Consider the following 21,575-nt stretch of genomic DNA (forward strand, 5'->3'; position numbering starts at 1 on the left):
GTAAGATGTGAAATGTAAAACTAAAGTTGTTTTCAGTATATGTGACCTAACTTAATCCTACAATTAGCTCTTGATTTATAAGTTTGGATCCATAGGTGGAAATTTGACATCTAAAGAATGTAGTGAGCTGAGACCGAAACCTTGGTTATAAGTAGTTCAGGTAACTCAGAGAGTCAAGATAGGAAGGGTGTAGATAATGGACACCCTACTAGGCCTGAAGAGATGTAGGAGGGGGGCTACAGTTGCATTAGCAGAGATAATTAGGGGGACCAGGAATTTAAGGGGTAAAACTATCTCTTCATATTATATGTAAGGAAAAATTAAGACATCAAAAAAGGCCTGAAGAGGTGGGGGGGGGGTCTACAGTTGCATTAGCAAAGATAATTAGGGGGACCAGGAATTTAAGGGGTAAAAATATCTCTTCATATTATATGTAAGGAAAAATTAAGACATCAAAAAAGGCCTGAAGAGATGGGGGGGGGGGCTACAGTTGCATTAGCAGAGATAATTAGGGGCACCAGGGATTTATAGGGTAGGCTTTGATTGACTGATCAGGCTTTGATTGATTGATCAGGCTTTGATTGACTGATCAGGCTTTGATTGACTGATCAGGCTTTGATTGACTGATCAGGCTTTGATTGATTGATCAGGCTTTGATTGATTGATCAGGCTTTGATTGATTGATCAGGCTTTGATTGATTGATCAGGCTTTGATTGATTGATCAGGCTTTGATTGATTGATCAGGCTTTGATTGATTGATCAGGCTTTGATTGATTGATCAGGCTTTGATTGACTGATCAGGCTTTGATTGACTGATCAGGCTTTGATTGACTGATCAGGCTTTGATTGACTGATCAGGCTTTGATTGATTGAGCAGGCTTTGATTGATTGAGCAGGCTTTGATTGACTGATCAGGCTTTGATTGACTGATCAGGCTTTGATTGACTGATCAGGCTTTGATTGATTGATCAGGCTTTGATTGATTGATCAGGCTTTGATTGATTGATCAGGCTTTGATTGATTGATCAGGCTTTGATTGATTGATCAGGCTTTGATTGATTGATCAGGCTTTGATTGATTGATCAGGCTTTGATTGGTTTCATTTTGGTTTGATTAGCTCTGCGCCATGGCTCACATATGTGTTTGGACAGTGTAATATTACAGGACATGTACTGTTGGAAGAATTGTGTACCAGAAGCAAACTATACACAATCCTCCTGGAGGGGTTTCACAACAATAATCTAATGACTGACCTCCATGATAAAAAGCAATTTTGAGTTTCATAAATCTGCATCAAAATTTTCTTTCTTCAATTACACCCTTCAATATTACCAAAAACAAAAAAAATTAGTAGGAAGGAATAAAGAGGGTGTAATTTGGGTAACTATGTTTTGAATTTCCCAATTTGACAGGCTATATTAAAAATGAATAAAAATAAGAGAACAACATTGTAATGTGAAACTAAGGAAGTAAATAATATATTTTTCCAGCCATAGATTGTGAAACAAAATGTCTAACGCACTCAACAGCCATGGTTCAAATTGCCTTTAAACAGTTAAAAGTATTTATGACACCACTCATAGAGGGTATGCAAGAGGTAACAAATTAACAAATGCTCATCCATACAAACTAAATCATAAATAATAATAATAATATATCAAAATAAACCAAAGGTGACTGACTTACATTGTTACAACAGAAAATTTAATACGCTTGTACGATATCTAAAAATATTTGCGGATCTTTGAAAACATTTTGCGGTTCATGAAATGTATTCTACTGCAGCAGTTTGAAACAATCTTTGAGATTTAGATCATAATAATAATGGGATGGATAATAGTTTGCTGCAAATATCCAGTAATTTAGCAAGGAGGGGGAAAATGGTCTAAAGAGTTGAACAATTAATTGTAATTTGTTGCTCAATGAGAAGCATTCTAGTACTGCAATACATATGAACAAAGACATACTGTATGTAAATATGTCAAGTTTTAGCAGAACTTTAAATGAGAAATGAAATATATTTTGAAACCAATTAATCTTATTTAATTTCATTCTTTATCCTTAAAATGTATAGAAGAACCAAAACCAAGATCAGCATAAAAAAAATTAGAAGATAGTTTCCAAAAAATGTTACTTTGACATTTTTTTTTATATTGAAAACTTCATGTTTTTTATTTGGCTTCAGGCAATCATTTGCACATATGCTTGTTAATTGGTGGCACACATGAAATCCAGTCACACACTTTATCACCATGGTAACATTTGACACTTAACAGACAGACAGCTTTTCAAATTGGAATTTGAATACTACTCATTAACACTAAACTTTTGCTATATTTCAGAATTGTTGCAAGCCATTGAATTTTTACAGAGAAATATGAAGTTTTGTAACATGTCTTAACAGTGGTGTAACTACAATTAGAGAGGGTAGACTTGGAACAACAAAGTGCAACAGAAATGTTTAGTTTTAAGGCCCACTGAAATACACACAAGTTGTTAATAACGTTCAGTTTAAACCTCTTTGCACCCACCAACATGTTTGTGGTACATACTCCCTTCTTTAGTTCTGATGTTGCAATCTCATTTGTAATGGGTTTCAGTAGAGGCATCCCCCATCATTCCCACTCCAGTGATTAAAAGAATAGGTTAACTCACACTTTTTTTATTTCTAGTCAACAATATTTAGGGTTTTACTATGAAAACATAACCAACGTCATAAGGATGGTTCAATAAAGTACATAATTACCATATACATAATTGAACAGAGAAAAACCCTGTAATAGTATCTCTGCAATTATCATCATGAAAGGAAGGCCTTCAGCTACCTCCTGTGAAGTGACAATTACAAGCTACCCACAAAACTGACCTGACTGTAGGAATGTGATTATAACTTGTCTTAACTACCAGAATTCTCACCAGTGAGAAGACAAAACATCTCTGAAATGCAATGAATTAAGCCAGTTTAGGTTCATATATGATTAAGTTGACACAAAAAAATCAATCCTGAAAAACTTAAAAGAATAAGGTAGCAAGAAAATTCCACGATCTCACAATGTCACTACACACTGCCCCTAACTAATCTGACACTAACATATCACCGTCTCATCTTTAAGAATCAAGCTAACAAGAGAGATTACCGTCAGGTAAAAGAAGACAAAAAAGAACCCCAGTAAGCTCTTAAAGGGGATTAAGAAAAAAAGACTTGGATGAAAGGTGCTGACAATTTTACCATTTTTTAGAAAGGCACAGTTTCTGAAATGATACAAACAAAATGGCATCACGTTTAATCAATGGAGTGTAAGCACCAAACTACATAAATTAATGACTTATTTTTACAATATGAATAATTTTCAGTGATGTTATGAGAACAAATAGAAAATGTCTGATGATTGCTCCAACATTATTTAGAGTTACATTTGTAACCATTGCTCGGTTACATTTCGAGAAAGGAAAAAAAACTTGGTGAAAGCGAAAGCTTAATCAAATCAATTGCTTTACCTTCCAAAATAAACAAATTTCTGTTCAAGTACCTCTAATTGATGGCTCTATACACTCACATTGTCCAGTTATATTTATGCCTACAAAGCAAGCTTGTTGGTAAAGTTTATGGTCTTTTGAAGTAAAATAACTGCTCAAATGTGCTTCCCAGCTATTCAACAGTACTCAAAAAGAACACATCGAACAAAAAGAGGAGGAACAAGAGCTTTCTCTTAAACAAAGAAAATAATCTCATTATAGAATTTTCATCCCAATGGGAAAGCACTTCCCAACATCAATTATTTTTCCTATGCCAAACAAACCCTGAATATATTCATACCAAGTTTTACCGATATCCAAAATTGGGGATGCCATCCCAACCGTTAAGGACACGTCCAATGTGTACGGTAAACAAGTCACACAGTCACTAAAAGAAATACTTCCAATAGGAATCCCAACATAAAGTCAGTTTCTTTGTTCACCCTGCCTGCTCCTCCCCACACCCTCTCACTGTCAGTGATCTAACAGGACCAGGGAGTCTTAGAACCATCTACTATTGAAGAAATACACACACTATTAAATACAAGCAGTACCCCCTCAAGAGTGTTCATATTTTTCAATGGTGAGAATCATCTATTAGGGAACTTCATCACACTTTGCTGCAAACATCTACAAGTGTCCAGGGTCACTGTAATTGTATAGCATCATGAATAAACATCTCAAATGTGAGTTTTTCTCTAAATCCTTATCCTTATAATTCACTAATCCTATTCTTCAAATCTCCCAGCTCTTTCCTGATCCCTGCGGGTAAATCGTCGTTTATTTGCTCCTCAAAATATGCCTCAACCTCTGAGACCTCCTTCTCCCAGAACTCTTTGGGCAATTGAAAGAGGGCTTCCATGTCGATCTTCTCATTCAAACCATCTAGATTAATGCTGTTATCCTTTGGAATTAAGCCTACTGGGCTCTTCTGAGCAATGTCCTCGTTGTTGCACCTTCTAAAGATCCATTCTAACACACGGGTGTTCTCCCCGAATCCTGGCCACAGGAATTTACCCTCTGAGCTCTTCCTGAACCAGTTGACGTGGAAGATTTTGGGCAGGACGTAGTCCTTGTTCTGTTGAAAGTTCAGCCAATGCTGCAAGTATCGACCGATGTTGTATCCGAAGAAGGGTCGCATTGCAAAGGGATCATTCATAACAACTTTTTCTGAGGGAAAGAAACAAAGAGACGACAAACTTAAACCTGTATCCCGGTTCATCGATAACACATTTATTCACAGATCTATTCATACAAAAAACCTCATCCAATTGTGGATATTTGCAGAAAACTGAATCCATCCCAACTCTCTATACCCGCACATTAACTAGAGATGTAATTGGGGGCGGCTTTATTTTACTACTATGCACTAGTGCTACAAACTAGATTTGTTTTACATGATAATACTCTCTGTAATCACACGACCAATTCCATTTGCCGTATAACTACTTGTAACATGTGCCCAAGCTGAGCCTTCTAATGCTTGGTCATCTCTGGTTTATAAATCAGCTACAGAGATCATCTACGACAGCAGGAGCCTACTCAGACAGACTCAGACATAACTGGTACAAACAGACTTATTTACTTCGGACAAACAAAACTGATCCACGCCCACTGCCCTCATCAGTTGCACTCAATAGCAACCTGATAGTTACCATGGTAATAATCACATTGTTCTCCTTATCTCTTTGACGAGACCTAACCAATTTGTCATAGGTGTGTTCATACTGTCAACCCTAGATACAGAAACACAGTTTATATGTCATTTACACATAAGAGTATCCTAAGCTGTACTAAGGCCTAATCTGATACTTCAATGGAGAAAAACAGAAAAGAAATGATGCCCGATGATATCAGATTGAGAGGGGGCTGTTTATAAGGGTTTATTAAGGGGAAAGGAGGAGGATGAGAAGAGGGGGGAAAACTTAACTGACACTTTTAGAAATTTCCCATAGATCTGTTAAAAACCCCAACTGAGAGACATCCCAAAAGAAACAGTTAACTGCAAATATTATAACTGGTGAAGTGGCACAAAATTGAACTGCTTGACACTATTTCGTCAAGAGAGCACAACTTTTGGTTCCTTTTTTTTAGAACGATGATATCAGTACCGGCTCCCTCATCACTTGAGGATGCCAACGATGTGGATTTACAATCACTTAGTTTATTCCTAAATTGTTTGTGAGTTATTAACCCTTAATATAATGAACAAATTCTGTGTCCCACAAAAATTACAAGTTATTAGTTATTATTATTCACAATCCTGCTACCTATTTTTCATTATTCTTGGAGCGATGACGTTTTCAGGTATTTGTTAAGTTGTCTATTTTCAGCTCAATGGGAACAAACGAGCCTGGAAAACTTTAGCTATGAAGGTTCTGGAATATCTTCCCGGTGATTCCATAATGAATCAATTTTCACACTGTAGTGGATTAACATGACCTAGAAATATATCAAATTATGAAGATAAAATTACAATACTTTCCATATGACTGGTGGGTGAGAGATTCATAATATACTTGCTAACTATAGTTAAGACTTGATATAACCCATCAAATAAGCATGATAAAGCTGAGAGATCCTTACTTGTATGTTCTGCTGCAGCTGTGGCCTCGGATTTCATGGAGGCTCCCACAAAAACACCATGTTGCCAATCGAAAGCCTCATAGACTAAAGGAACTCCCTCTGGCCTCCTGCCTCCAAAGATGATGGCGTCTATGGGTACCCCCTCTGGGTCCTCCCATGCAGGGTCCATCGTGGGACACTGACCTGCTGGGGTACAGAATCGAGAGTTTGCATGAGCAGAGAGGGCCTTCTTGCCATTAAATTCACTGCTCTTGTTCCAGTTTTCAATGCCCTGGTACGACCTGATATTAACTCCCTGCAAAACAAAAGGACAGAATGAAAGAAATTGTAATTTAACACAGTGAATGGAGATGGAAAAAAAGTTATACCCCTTCCTCAGAGCATAAGACAGCAAATCTAAATCATTAATTGAGACAAGTCACAGTGACTTATCACTATGCTCCCATATACATGTATGAATATATGCATATGTATATATACATATGTATATAAATACATATGTATGTATATATACCTATGTATAGAAATACATAGGTATATATGCATGTATATACATATATACCATTGTATATATGTATGTATATACATAAAAATGGTACATATTGTATGTCAAAGAATTTAAACATGTAGTCTTGGCTTACAACAATCTAACAATGACTTCTGGCTGTAACTTTGCATAATTTGTCACCATCGTCATGATCATCAACTGATACTGCTTCTTACGGATTGCACCATTTTCAGAGAGAAATACTTCTTACTCTACCAGCAAGTATTGACTGGTTCTGGTGGGATTTACACTGATTATGTAAGATTTCTAAATATATAAAAAATGAAGCAAACAGTTTAGTATTATCTAGAGAAATCCAAACCAGAATCATACCTCAGGAAGCTCATCTTCAAGCCCTTCCCAGTAAAAGCTACCATCGCTGGTTTCGGCAACGTTTGTAAAGACTGTGTTCTTCTGGATGGTTGCCATGGCATTAGGATTGGTTTTTGTGGACGTGCCAGGTGCCACACCAAAAAATCCGTACTCTGGGTTGATGGCACGTAATCGGCCTGCACTGTCAAACTTCATCCACGCGATGTCATCACCAATGCATTCTGCCTTCCACCCTGGTATAGTGGGGTTTATCATAGCCAGATTGGTCTTACCGCACGCACTAGGGAAAGCAGCTGCCACATATTTCTTCTCTCCTTGTGGGTTGGTCAGTCCAAGAATCTGTTAAACAAAGAGAGAATACTTTCAATACATTCCCAAAACTTCCTTCTTACTTAACTTTGAATAAAGATCCTTGTCACCACACAAATGTTAGTTAGTTGCCAGCCAGAGATTGGACATTGATGGACAATTTCACCTCCCTGCTGACCAATTGCAGGTACTAACGATGCTACAATAAGAGTACAAAATAAGGGGATGTTATTTCTTTGGTTAGAAATTTCTGGGACATGATATCGATTCTAAACCCAATGTTGACATCAAGGGGTAGTATCTACACTATACGTTATTAGGAGCGGGTGGGATTTTGAGATCTCAATCTAGCCACAGGCATTTTATTTTTTCATTATTCTGGGCCTTTTTACGAATTTGGGAGTGATGAGGGGAATGTCAGAGAATATTGGGGACATCTAGTCGCCTTACTTACTCCCAAATAGAATGGAAATTAAAATATTGGCCGGCTCAGAACAGAGAATAAGAGATTTTATCAAAAGTGTTTACAGTGAAAGATATCTCAATCTATCCCAGCAAAGTAGATTCAAACAGAAAACAAACACCTCTAAGAAAACATTGACAAAACACTGTACTGTTAATAGTCCTCTCTAAGAAAACACTAAGAAGACACTGTACTATTATTAACAGAACACCCAGAATGTGTGAAGGACAAATGTGTAAAGTATTAATACAGAAAGCCTTTAAATTTAACTGACCAACATATGTTCAGCCAACCAGCCTTCATCTTTAGCTATTCTGGATGCTATTCTCAGAGCAAAGCACTTCTTTCCGAGCAGAGAGTTGCCTCCATAACCACTTCCAAATGAGCAAATCTCTCTCTTATCAGGTATGTGAGTGATGATGGTCTTCTCAGGATTACAAGGCCAGTTGTTGACAAGATCAGCTGCAAGGAACAGAGACAATTGTTGGAGACTATCTTCAAAATTTCTTTTCCATTAAACATTGTATCATGGCAGTAGTACTATAATAGATTACAGTTCATATACACAGTATGTATGTATATTACAATATACAGTTACACAAAATAATAAAGTGGTTTTGTACCAGTTTGCGGTTCATTAATTTTCATCAAGATGCAACTACATAGAAATGTTATTTTCCTCTAGAATACATGACTTCAATATTATAAAGAAAACAAATCATTATCAGCTTTATAGCTGTGATGACATCATTCATTCTGCTGTTGCCAGATGCAATTTACAAAATATCACCACATTTGAAAAATTCATAGAGGTGCATAAAATTAAAACAATAGACTTCCACCACCAGAATGCCCCTCAGACATCTGATGGAATATTCAGCAACTACAGAGGTGCAGAAAATTAAAACAATAGACTTCCACCACCAGAATGTCCCTCAGACATCTGATGGAATATTCAGCAACTACAGAGCTCTAATACTTGAAATCCAGTCAAATATCACATTTTATGTATAGAAACGTATATGATATTTTATGTGAACATGCTTAACTGAAATAAGTAGATGAAGGCGATATACATCACCATTATTATTATATATCTTGACAAATTTAAAGAACTTTCATATTCCAGACAGTACCAGTACTTATTTTCATTATCTTGCTTTCTATACTTTATTACCCTGACACCCCACTTCTTTCCTTCAGCTCCCATAAAATGTTGCTTATATGCTGGTGTTACATAATTAGAATGTTTGTGCACAGTAATTACAGAATCTTCTAATATTTAACAGACTATATTCTGACAGTGGGATGGATTCAGAGTAAATGAATACAAAGTACCAGTAACAGAGACAGAAACCCAAACACTGTTACATTATCAAATTTCCTTTTTTAAAGCTGATTATAATGAACAATTAGTCCTCCTTTACTATAATTTCACCACCACTGACCTAAAGCACCACATACACATTTGACTTTACAAAACTTGTATTTCTGGTTCCAACTGGTCCTCCAAGGTGTACAGCTATATAAATGAATTAATGTTAAACACTGTGACAATAACCTTTGGATAACTTTGCTCTTTGAAAAGTTTAGCGAGCAATTAATATTTTTTATATTTTTTTAATTTGGTGGAATGAAATGAACCATGATTCTCATGCTATTCAGTTGCATGACAATGGCATCAGTATGTACTACAGACTACAGACAGGCATACAAGAAAAGTGAAGTAACTTAAATATATACTTGTCTTTAAAATTAAACTTACTCTTCATTGGTAAGGGCTGCCCGACAGAATGGAGACATTTGACGAAGGTATCATCTCCTAGCCTTTCTAGGACGTGAGCCCCCATTCTTGTCATGATCCTCATGCTGACCACAACATAGGGAGAATCTGTTAGCTGGATACCAATCTTGGAGAGAGGTGAACCCACAGGTCCCATGCTGAAAGGTATCACATACATTGTCCTACCTGTGTACAGTGGAAAAAAAAATAAAAAATAAAAAAAGGGATTGCATTTTGTGGAGACTTCTTAATTCTTGACCAAAATGAAATCATACCAATTAATTGTACGATACAAGAGAATGAAGGGAAATATCAGTTGACTTATATTATAACGGTCTTCCAGTCAATTATTGATTATATTTCCCTATTGTACATGCAAAATGCAATATACCATAAATATATCAAGTAGCAATATTTGATATTGTATGTTTCCATGACAACTTTTCTAAAAATATCATTTAATAAAAGGGCCTTTACAACTGAACTAGATTAGTTTCAAAGCCAAACCCTCATATTTGCTTTTTACTGCACGATATTCAGCATGAATTAGTTTTATAAAGGTATTGCTTGGCTGAAACAAACAATCATGCATCAGATGCAGCTAAAATGGCATTATCAGGGAATTTTGTGTTGAACAAATTTGGAATCCATAACAAAATTAGAGTAATATTACTCTAATGAATATAGAAACTGTAAAATCCACAGGTTGGTTGGTTGATGGAAGGATGCTTGGATAGTGAGGGGTGAAGGGTTGATAGTAGTCACTATTTTCAAAAATTAACTCAAAATGAGTTCCACACAAATTTGGTCCACACAAAATGGTCAAAACAGACTGAATATTCATTTTAGAATAGGTAGAAGTGGTACTTGACACAGAAACTGGCTTTTCAAAGTTCACTTCACCTAATACACTTACCAAGATAACAGACTAATTAATGTAACACCTACTTGTTGATATCACATTGGACCCTGGTAATGTAACAGATATGTTTATGTTTAATGTATGATGATACATTCTTATCCGATAATAGCCACAGATATGATGTTAACAAACAAAACATCAGGACTCTGACTTGCCTGTGATGATTAATAGAAGTGTCGGCTGAAACCTGATACAAATTTGTCAGAGCCAAATGCAGTGGTTATAAACTACTCTCGAATCGGGCAGGAGGGGGAGGGGAGCAAAGGTGAAATGAAAAACAAAATAGAAAAGCCAGAGGGCTGTGTTTGATACTTAGTTGTAATCAAGTAATCAAGTACAACTCTTTTCTGTGGTTAACATGTTCCTAGATATTGATTCATCAGTAAGCTGTCGTGTACGTGGTAGTGTTTACTCAATAGGAAAGTATAGGTAAACAGCTCTCATAGTGATAGCAAATATCGTCTTCAACAAATGTTTCATCATGAATGTAAAGTTGAATATTACACAAAACAGTGCTGATATGGTGATGGTACATAATTGCAGTGTACACTATATTTGATCATACTTAATTCTAATTTAAAGCTGGATTTGTACTGTATGCTTTTACTAATGAAAATAAAAGGCAGGGGGATCCACATCCTGCCAGCCTTAGTGACTAGTAACCTTTATTGTCTTGAATTGTACTACAACCCTCTCTATGTCTGTGTACATATAGTTTCAAGGATGTATATAGAGTACAGCATATCTCGGTTCAGTGACTTGATTATCTGCCATCAAATAGTAGCTATTCCAATGAGGAGACCTGCATTTTGCCCAGCTACTCAACCAGAGACAACACAGTAACTTTCATACAACCTTGAAATCTTTTGAGAATACTGTATTTCAAGAAATGTATGGCCACAATGCATACATGTCTGTAAGACACAGTGCAACAGCTACACATTGAAATTTATAAAGTTGAATGGGAGCAGAGGTTAGGGGAATTGGAGGGTGGGGGAATGGGATGGCAGGGGAATGGGAGGGTGAGGGAATGGGAGTGAAAGGTTTGGCAAGGGTAGGATGAGCAGAGGGAAAGGAAAAAAAGAAAGAGGATAGCACATGGATGTGGTACACTATTACTTCACATCACTAAAAATGATCAACATGAGAACTCACTCCATGTTGTCAAGTATTACAGCAGAAGTTCTTGTCACAAGTGCCAATAATTAAATTCAGGCTAAAACTTTATGGAATCACTCAAACATTAATAGTTTTCCTTGATTTCAAATCCATGAAGACTTGTTCAGGTTAATTAATTCCAGTAACATTGTAAATTTATATAGCAAAATGCAGTGTGAAAACGTAATATCCTACTGTACTTTCACTATAGCTGTTGAGTGTAAATGAATAACATGGTTGCCAAGAGGGCACAGTATTTATTTTGATGGATGAATCATTGTATAAACATCGTGGATTGGATCAACTTGGTAACAAGTTTCAATTCTGTCTTTGCCAGGTCTCCATAACAAATGGTTAACTGTTATCACACCATGAACAATTGCGAGTATGAGTTTACTTGACACAATGAAAGGAAAATTGACCTATAAAAGCCTTGTACCTCCCTCTTGATTAGAAAAGGACATTTCAGGAACACAAACAGAACAACTGGTAATGTATGTAACAGGAAATATTGTACTGTTTGCTGCTTGTATGAACTTGATGTTCTATATTATGGACTAACAGAGAGAAATGTCATAATAATGTGGTGTTAATAGTGGAAGGTATCATTATGAGAAGATGTTATGAAATGTTATGTTTTTTCACACATATATGTCACACACACAGAACATCACATGGAATCCAATGGCAAACATCAATCAATAGAGAACATATTTGTGATTGTTTTCATTACCATTTCAGCAGTAAGCCTTATTTAGGTCTGGTTGTCCCTCAGACAACCAGACCTTACTTTTTGGTTGTCCAAACAGTAAATTTGGTTGTCTCAACAACAAGAAAATGACCATTTGATATACACATACATGTAATGTACACTTTAGGAGAGATGTGTAGGTTTCGTGAATAGAACACCAGCTTTGGGAATGGTACCAAATTTATCACTATGTAGTATACCTAAATACAACTGCAGTAGCTTCAATCAAGGAACTGCTGCCTACTGTACCTGTACTGCATGTAATACAAGGCTGCACACAAACAGCTAACAGTGAGACAATGGTACAGTAGTATTCCAGTAGCCAAGTTTACTTCCTACTGTATACACAATGACACAACAATATATATTTCATTAACCTCTGTAGATGTTTATCATTGGTTTGCATATATTCACTGGTATGCCAATTAGTTCACTTAAGGATTGATTGGAAAGTGCAATACCGGGTAATAATCTGTCATTTAGGAAAATCATCAAAGTTTTAATATATTACTTATATACTGTAATTTAAGTACAGTAGGAAGTTCTTTCATTTAGACTCTGCAGTTTGTCTTTTTGTTTACTTTATAACTTAAGTAATCCATAAAACTGAAAACCTAAGTAACCAATATAACATGTAACATAAGTAACCAGTATAACCTATACCATATGTGTAAGTAATCCATAAACCGAACAATAACCGAACATATAGCGAATAATTACAACATATATCGCAACGATATACTGTATGTATGATGTAGCCTAATATTATTTGTTTCACCTGAAGCTGATAGTCATCACACGATAAGTTATTCACAATCATCATTGATCTGGCACACATTCTCCAATGTGAGCACGCCCAGGTTAAGTTTTGTTATCTCCCCATGGGGAAACGAAACCCTGATATCCCTTGCATTCTCGAATGTGAACAAGGTCAAAGTAATCGTGAACTCCCACACAATACCTGTAGGATGTCACTTTTGACTACTCTATTGTACTACTCTGGTTAGCACGCAACAAGTAGCATCCTACAGCAGGTCAAGGTATTTAGCACATCCCACTACAACTTTTGGCAATATTTGAAGGAAAAAAAAAATTTGAAAGAAAAAAAATTTGAAAAAAAAAAAATTTGAAAAATAAATAAATTTGAGTTCAAAAACTAAAAAAAAAAAAAAAAAAATAATGATCTATGCTATACAATCACAGGGCCTAAATGACACCATTCCAACTTTGTGTCTGAAAGCGGACAAACAGTGACATTATTTGTTGATGGATATCTGTCACCAGTGACAGGTTGAAGAGTTTGAGAATGAAACATTTGGAAGAGGCAGTGAGCATGGAACTTCAAGTGGGTCAATGGGGGCACAGTACCAAATAGTTATCATTAAATTGGCCTTGTAGATGGCAAAGTGTGATAGCAGGGTGGAGACAGGTTAGCAACTTGCTCAGTGAACATCCTGTGACTTTATTTATTATTATCATTGAATCGTTACACAATAATAGATCCAAAACATAATTATCCTAGACTTATTTCTCCACCTGCACAGGATATAAACCAAGAGCCAACCCTGGACCTATTCCACAAAAAGATAACTTGGTGGCCTCACTTCTTCCAGCTAGCAACAGAACAGTCTTACCAACCACAATGAAAGAGGAACTAGGCAATAGTGAAATCACATGTATACAGATATATACCAACCTTTCATGCACCCAGGAAACCTCTCTTGGAAAGCACCTTGCAGCTGATCAGGTGACATCCACTGCCCTGTAAGACATTCCACCCCTTCCTTCATGATGGGTATGGTGTCCCTCTTAAACTGTGTTGAAATGATGGTTTTCTTCTCCACCCTAGCCACATCTCTTGGGTCTGTAACTGCCAACCAACTGTGAACAAATGAGGAAAGTTGACTGGGTTACAGGCCCGCCGGCCACGGTCGTTGAATCATCTTCGACAGCAGAAGTCGGACTAGAATTGCGTCGGGGAATAATTAAAACACAAAAAGCTGTATCAGTGGAAAGTTATTTTAGGCAAGAGTTGATGACAACCTCTTTTTTTAGAAGCCATGCAATGGGTACCGCTGCAGCGCAATTGGAAATGATGAACTTTTCCTGAATGTTGCCTAGGCAACCAAAGTGATGAAACCACTATGGCATGTTGAACTGAAATGAATAGGTCTGTTTTCAAACCAATTTATAATATGAAATTATGATTTAATATGTAAATTGTAAAGCATAACTTGAACAAGCAGAAATATCCTTAAAGTTCTTCCTAGGAAAACGATTCTTACAAATACAGAATGACACAAACACATTCAAATGAAAAGACTGACTATGCAGCATTTGAAATTATAAAAAAAAAGTCTGAAATGTTTTCTACTACTATGGCAACTTATTTCCAAATTTTTAAGTAAATCCATACATCTTTGGAAGTTTGAAACCTAATGAGGGCCATTCATTGCTCAAAACGTCCCATTTTAAAACGGCTTCTTTCTAAAATTTGGTTTGTGTTCAATGAACATTGCTACCTTGACTTGAAACAGTCAGCTAATTTATATGCATAGCACTCATTGTGTCTGCATGTAATACACTCATTGTGTCTGCATGTAATACACTCATTGTGTCTGGATGCCAGTCACTAATTCCATGCAAGTCATTCATTGCATCTGCATGCAGTCCATTGCATGAGCATACAGGTCACTCATAGTGTCTTCATGCAAGTCATTCATTGTGTCTGCATGTAATACCCTCATTGTGTCTGCATGTAACACACTCATTGTGTCTGCATGTAATACACTCATTGTGTCTGCATGTAATACACTCATTGTGTCTGGATGCCAGTCACTAATTCCATGCAAGTCATTCATTGTATCTGCATGCAGTCCATTGCATGAGCATACAGGTCACTCATAGTGTCTTCATGCAAGTCATTCATTGTGTCTGCATGTAATACACTCATTGTGTCTGCGTGCTAGTCGCTAATTCCATGGTTGTCTTTCCTTCTGTCTACAGACTGGTCATTCATTCTATTCATACTTGTCACCTATTCTAGCTGTATGCAAGTCACCTGTTCTGTCTGTACTCTGTATGCAAGCCTCTTTCTGTCTGTCTTCATGCAAGCCTCTCTCAATGTGTTTGCATGCGATTGCCAGTGTAAACTCTCATGCAATCCTGCAATCCTGCCAACATTTTAAGTAGCATGTGTTAAAATTTTGTCCAGTTCTTTTATCCAGCATGTTTTCTTATATGCTCAATCTGTTCAAACTGTGGACTTTCCCCCCCCCCCCTTCAATATCTCCTTATCAGCTTATCCAAACTAAGTTGGTGGCAATTGCACACAAGTATGGCAATGGTACCATTCTTTACTCCCATTGTTTCAGAAACAATTTAGATCTGACCTGATAAAGTATACAGTGATTATAACTGTGTATCCCAATTAAATAATAATTCAAGTACAAAAGTCCCCTGATGATAGTGACTAACAATCACAATGAACAACTGCTTCAGTCTAATCTCCTCTGCCATCTGATCTTATTTCAGACACACACCTGTATGAACAACTGCTTCAGTCTAATCTCCTCTGCCATCTTATCTTATTTCAGACACACACCTGTATGAACACAATTGCAGACATACCTCTCTCTTTACTATGGTACATTTTAAGTCTACAGTAGGATGAACAGCAGATAAGTTTAAATTGCTAAATCCACTTTATGCCAATATAAGCCAATGTAAATGGAACTAACATTCCAGTATTGTGTTGCCATTTTTAACATTCAGATACGTTAAAATCTGTTCAGCATAATTGGCTGAAATCTAACCAATGTATGTATGACACAGCTGACTAGTCTCATGATCAATTCATGTGCACCAGGAGTGTTGTCAATTAAAGAGTCTTCTGACTTCAATGGCAATGGGCCGTACTGTAATAGTTGTTGTCAATAACACATAATCATGTAGTAGCAAACTGTACCATAAATAAGGTCACCAAATTGAGCAATGGTTTACAGATAGATAAAAAACTGAATAGTGCTAAACAGACCAAACTGGGACGGTTGATCTACCCTGGAAAATCAATCATTTCCTACCAATATAAACCAAGGCGACTGTAGGTCCACTTATTTGATACAGTATGTGCTTACGAATTTTCCTGCAAAACAGGGTAAAGATCTCTCTCAGATTATGCCCTTCCATCATGGAATGCATCAATTATGAAAAGAAACTTCATACCACGCCTTACAACCCTGACAGCCAGACAGAACTACTTACCAATTATCATGTTTCTTTAATTTCTTAATCATTCCCTCCTTCTCCAGTAATGACAACAACATATCATTCTCTGCCTCTGAACCATCACATATATGAATGTTATCCGGTTGGCACAGCGACATCTTTTCCTGAACATATTTCCGCACATTCGGCTGTAGTGTATCCACGTTGGGTATCTTCAATGTAGCAGCTGCATGTGAGTACAGCTGTCCATGAGTATGAATTCGGAATGCCGTCTGCTTCAAGGATTTGAAGGCACGATGGCTGTGCCTGTTAAGAAAACAACAAACACACATGTGGCAAAATTAGTTGGCAATTCAAGATTGACACACTTTGTTTGTTAACTGTGTACTACTGAATATTAAAGAGGTAAAAGGGTTGTGAAATTTGAAGAGAAAAGTGCCTTGCAGAAGCATCAAGGGTATGGGCGTTGGGGAGGGGGGGGGGGCATGGCTAGGTCATGACCTACCATCATGATAAGACAAGTCTTAGTATGTTTACTTTCATCCAATGCAACTGAAATAAACTTAAAACAGGTAATAATGTTACAGACCACAGTATCAATATTACTATAATATACTATACTATAATATAATATTATTATTACATCTAGGGGGCATTCATCCATCCATCCACATTGGATGCAAATGAACGCGGCAACTCAGCTCACGACAGTACATTTCAAACATCATTTAACAATTGATCAAGTGCACTCTGTCTACATTTGAGTATTTAAAGTATTAATACTCAACAATTCCTTCTTTCAATATAATTAAATTATAATGTTATAATAATATAATAATTAAGTCGGATGACATTAGTCATCCTGGCACTGTATATTTTGTGTACAGTTTGTAAACAGTATGGTCATTACATGTTAACATTTGCAATTTAAATATAACATACTTTCTACAGACAATGAAATGGTTAATACTGCTCCTACAGTGCCTACCCTGATGATGTTTCACATGTCAAACATACCTCACGTAATTGATATTTCATGATACAACTCTTACCACTGTACCCTATTATCACCAAAGTTCTACTTCAGCTGAGGTTTCCAAGCACTGTAGTTGCTATGTAAGCTATATATTGACTAACTCAGACACTGCCTGAATGAGCAATGCAGATTTTGAAATCAGTTTTTCACTGTTCCCATTGTTCAAGTGTTTTGTCATAAATCCAAGATCTGTTGATGCAATCTCAATGTATTACACACTGTGCAGTACATGTCAGTGTTTCTGGTGTATATAGTAAAATGGTGGTGAGAATTTGTCTCAAGATTTAACTTCCTGTTTGGAAGGTTTTTAGGAAGAACGGCTCGACTCCGCCTTAAGTCAATATTAATCAGCTTTCCAACCAGTATACAGACCTCTAACATCAATTTTTAAATTATTGAATAATTAATACAAACCACCTTATCTTCTGCCCTGAAGTAACTAACAGAGAACTGAAAACTTGGCAAACTATACAATTTCTTTTCATAGTTAAATTCATAAATTAATATCTCTTGGCATGTAGGCCACATCATAGGCCACGGTTAGCATGACATTACCAAATTTATTTGTCCAGAATTTATAGAAGTTTGCAATAGAATCAATCAACATTACATGTGTACCAGCTTCAGCATAGGCACTTACTTCCCCATTGATAATACGGCACAGATGCGGTGCTACTTTACTGAGCAATGGTTTTTTGCAACACTTAAACTGTACTACTGTAGCATGAAGTAGCCTAACCTTTGTAATGAGCTTCTAAGGCAGTTCTTCTGTACAAAGCAGGTTTAATAAAAAATACCAAATGTAATCTTGTCCACATATTGCCCACAAAATTGTTCTTTCCACTGGAGGATTATAACATGACAACCAACCATATTTAATGCAACAAATCTATTGGCGGTCAATTTTGTCACCAGTTGTTGGGGGCGTTTTGATCCAGCTCGAGAAGGGATAGAATTTGAAAAACCTACACAAAAAGCAATCAATCCGCTGTCTAAATCACTAGCGCCTTCCCTCAACTAAAAAGTTTGTTATATTTTATCTTTCCAACTATCTTTGTTCAAGATATGTGATTGAAACTGTTCTAACTTATACATGTATCAAATTATCACACTCAATGATAACGAAGAAAAAAATAAAAAAGCAAATAAAATGTTATCTGATTCTACAAAATATGTTCATCAATGTGTTTTTTTTACAATAAATAATAATAACATAGTGACACATACAAGACCACACAGGATTCACAAACACTATAAATCAAGCTATGCCAAGCAATGAAACACTTGAGATTAAACATTGCCAAAGTACTGTAACTGCCTTAAGTATATGACACAGATAACTATGTGATTGACAGACCAAAAATTTCACAATTTTGGCCACATAATAAAAAAAATATTCCGGTGCGTAAAAAATCCATGGGCTAAATTCTAATTTCCCTGAATTAATGCAAAGTCAACATTGATTTGCACCAGCAGAAAAATTCCAGTACATATTTTTTTCTTCTAATCGCCAATGACAAAATCCACTGGCATGTAGCCAGTAAATACAGAGCTTGAATTTTTAGGGCAGGCCTATTACATTGCAATTAGTATAGCTTGCAAAACTATTCTATTGATGAAAAGAAAGCTAAACCATTGTATGAAAGTTTGTAGCTTGATTAGTTAAGTAAACTAAAGCAAATTGTGTTAACAGATGATGACCTTCCAATGATGAATACTGTTGCCACAGTGATATTTGCCAGCTGTTCAAAGAATTCATTTGCAGTGATCTGATTGGTTGATAAGGGCCACACCACTGACACACCTCTGGATGATGTCATAACTCTTGATGAAGGAGAGGGTGTGATTTACTGTGTGGTACATGTGATATTGTGGTAGGTGGTACATACTAGGGTAGTGAATTGATACTTTATCAAGGACAGCTGAGAGCCAGATACAACAAAATCAAACATCTGTGGCACGGAACGGTTTGCTTTCTATTCACAATTGTGGCCAAACTTGTCATCAACATCAGAAAAGCACCAGGAAAAGACAGATACCTTGCATATAATTGACACTTTACATTGCAATGAGAATGATACGTTGGACAAAACAGGACTTACAGTATTAAATCAAATGCTAACAGTGCATACGGATATAATCGCATTGAATAACCTTTCTATCTATATGAATCACAAAATATTTTATAGTACATGCCTGGTTTAAGATAAATTTATGTTCATGTGCCTAGAAAAGGAATCCTGTAACAGAAACCCTATATTGTTGGGGTTTTTTTTTTAGCAAAAAATGACTGAACATGTGTACATAGCATACTATTTTAACTGTGTAACTGCATGACCTTGGCATGGACTTAACCACAGAACATTCGAAAGGACTTTCAAGTAGCTATTATATGTATTTCAATAATGACACAATAAATGGTCAGAGGTTACACTTCCACTGGATCTAGGCACAAAAGTCAATCAGCTTTTGTTTCTCTTTGTTCCATGATGAGGTAGTTTGTCTGCTAATTGTTTTAAAACTTGTCAACAATTAAGTGTATTTTAATTCCTAGTTTTGCAGCATTGGCTTACTGCAATGCTTGAGCCAACAATCATTAGTATTTTTAACTTAAAATTTAATCCTTAAAAAATACTTTCTGCGGGATCATGGTTCAATCTGAGTACTGTAATCTAATATGTAAAACAAATCAACAACACATTGAAAAGGATGAGTTTGATCCAAATAAAGTCAAAGCATAACACTACAGCAAAATGTTTCACCATGTTTCTTTTGAGATTTTCTCCAGAGTTCCATGGCGATGTGGCAGTTTTCAAGTCATATGTACAGTAGCCTACTACTTCTATTAGTACTTCTACTAGTTAGTATATTATTTGTACCAACCTAGTTTCCAAAACAGCAGTAGCAAAAGTATCTGCAATGCACATGACTGGTTTGACTTCAGTACTAACAATATATCAATAACACACGTCTAACCGATCAATGTGAAATTGTGGCATCAAGCAAGATCAAATTTAACGTATTGCTGTCTGTTGTAAAAGTAAACTATTAACATACACTGAAAATGCTACCAGCGGCATAGTACAGAAAGGTACATAATGTACTACACCTAGGGCCTAACCTATGCACTACTGTGGGCAGCAATCAGCTGATTTACTTACACTGACAGACGGCGCGAACAGTTGAAATGAAGGCGCGTCTCATATATAAAGGAGCTAAAGCAGAAAAATCTTGCAAATATATACATACCTTAATAGTTGATTATTTATTAACGTCATTTTGAATATGGGTCTTTCTTCCGATCGTTACTGCCGTCGACTGAAATTTGGCAAACGTTGCTGCTCTGTCGCCGGTAAATGCCGTGACAAGGGATGAGGCAATAACGCGTATTAATATTACAGATGCACTGTACAGTTATTCGACCCAAACGCCAAAGTGACCTTCCTTAGTGAAATAGTCAAAATAAAGCAATTTTTTAAGGTTTATGCTCAAAGCGAATTTGAAAAGTGAAAAGTTTGTTTTAAATTAGTTTATGTGATATGTTCTAAATATCGTGATAACTTTTTACACTTTACAACGAAGATGTAGAAACTATTTTTTTTCTGTGGAATGCAACAACAAGTCTTCGTGGCAATGAGTTGACACGGTCTCGGATGACGTTTCATGACGTATTGGGTGGATTCGGAGGTGTGACAACAACACTACATTTTGATTGGCTCTCGTAGTACCAACCCACGATCGTTTACTATTGTCTTCTAATATTGTTAAGGTCATTCAGTTCATGGAAGTTTCCATTGTATGAGATTCGTGTAGGCGGAAATGCGTCAGGTACTACTGGTAAACGTGAGGAAATACCATGCGTTCATATTCCCCTTAACTCATTGTGGCTTGCGAAAAAATTGCTTACGGATAGAATGATATGCAACTTTCCGTTACTATTCCG

The 21,575-nt window shown here is 36.4% G+C and overlaps 1 protein-coding gene across 2 annotated transcripts; it reads right to left on the minus strand.

Annotated features, from left to right (window-relative positions):
* Window positions 1-1,449: 1,449 nt before the first annotated feature.
* LOC139958797 (phosphoenolpyruvate carboxykinase, cytosolic [GTP]-like) lies at window positions 1,450-21,132 on the minus strand. Of its 2 annotated transcripts, XM_071956140.1 has the most exons (8): window positions 20,882-21,132; window positions 16,633-16,902; window positions 14,066-14,250; window positions 9,521-9,724; window positions 8,030-8,217; window positions 6,984-7,322; window positions 6,104-6,398; window positions 1,450-4,687 (listed from the first exon to the last, which is right to left on the minus strand). In XM_071956140.1, exons 1-8 carry the CDS (start codon window positions 20,908-20,910, stop codon window positions 4,230-4,232), a joined length of 1,968 nt encoding a protein of 655 aa, XP_071812241.1. In that variant the 5' UTR covers window positions 20,911-21,132; the 3' UTR covers window positions 1,450-4,229. The 2 variants fall into 2 exon arrangements, with proteins under 2 accessions (XP_071812241.1, XP_071812248.1); XM_071956147.1 differs by lacking the exon at window positions 20,882-21,132 and having other exon boundaries at window positions 14,066-14,332; window positions 16,633-16,774.
* Window positions 21,133-21,575: the final 443 nt, after the last annotated feature.

This window comes from Apostichopus japonicus, chromosome 3 (genome assembly GCF_037975245.1).
Source record: "Apostichopus japonicus isolate 1M-3 chromosome 3, ASM3797524v1, whole genome shotgun sequence".
NCBI classification, from domain to species: domain Eukaryota; kingdom Metazoa; phylum Echinodermata; class Holothuroidea; order Aspidochirotida; family Stichopodidae; genus Apostichopus; species Apostichopus japonicus.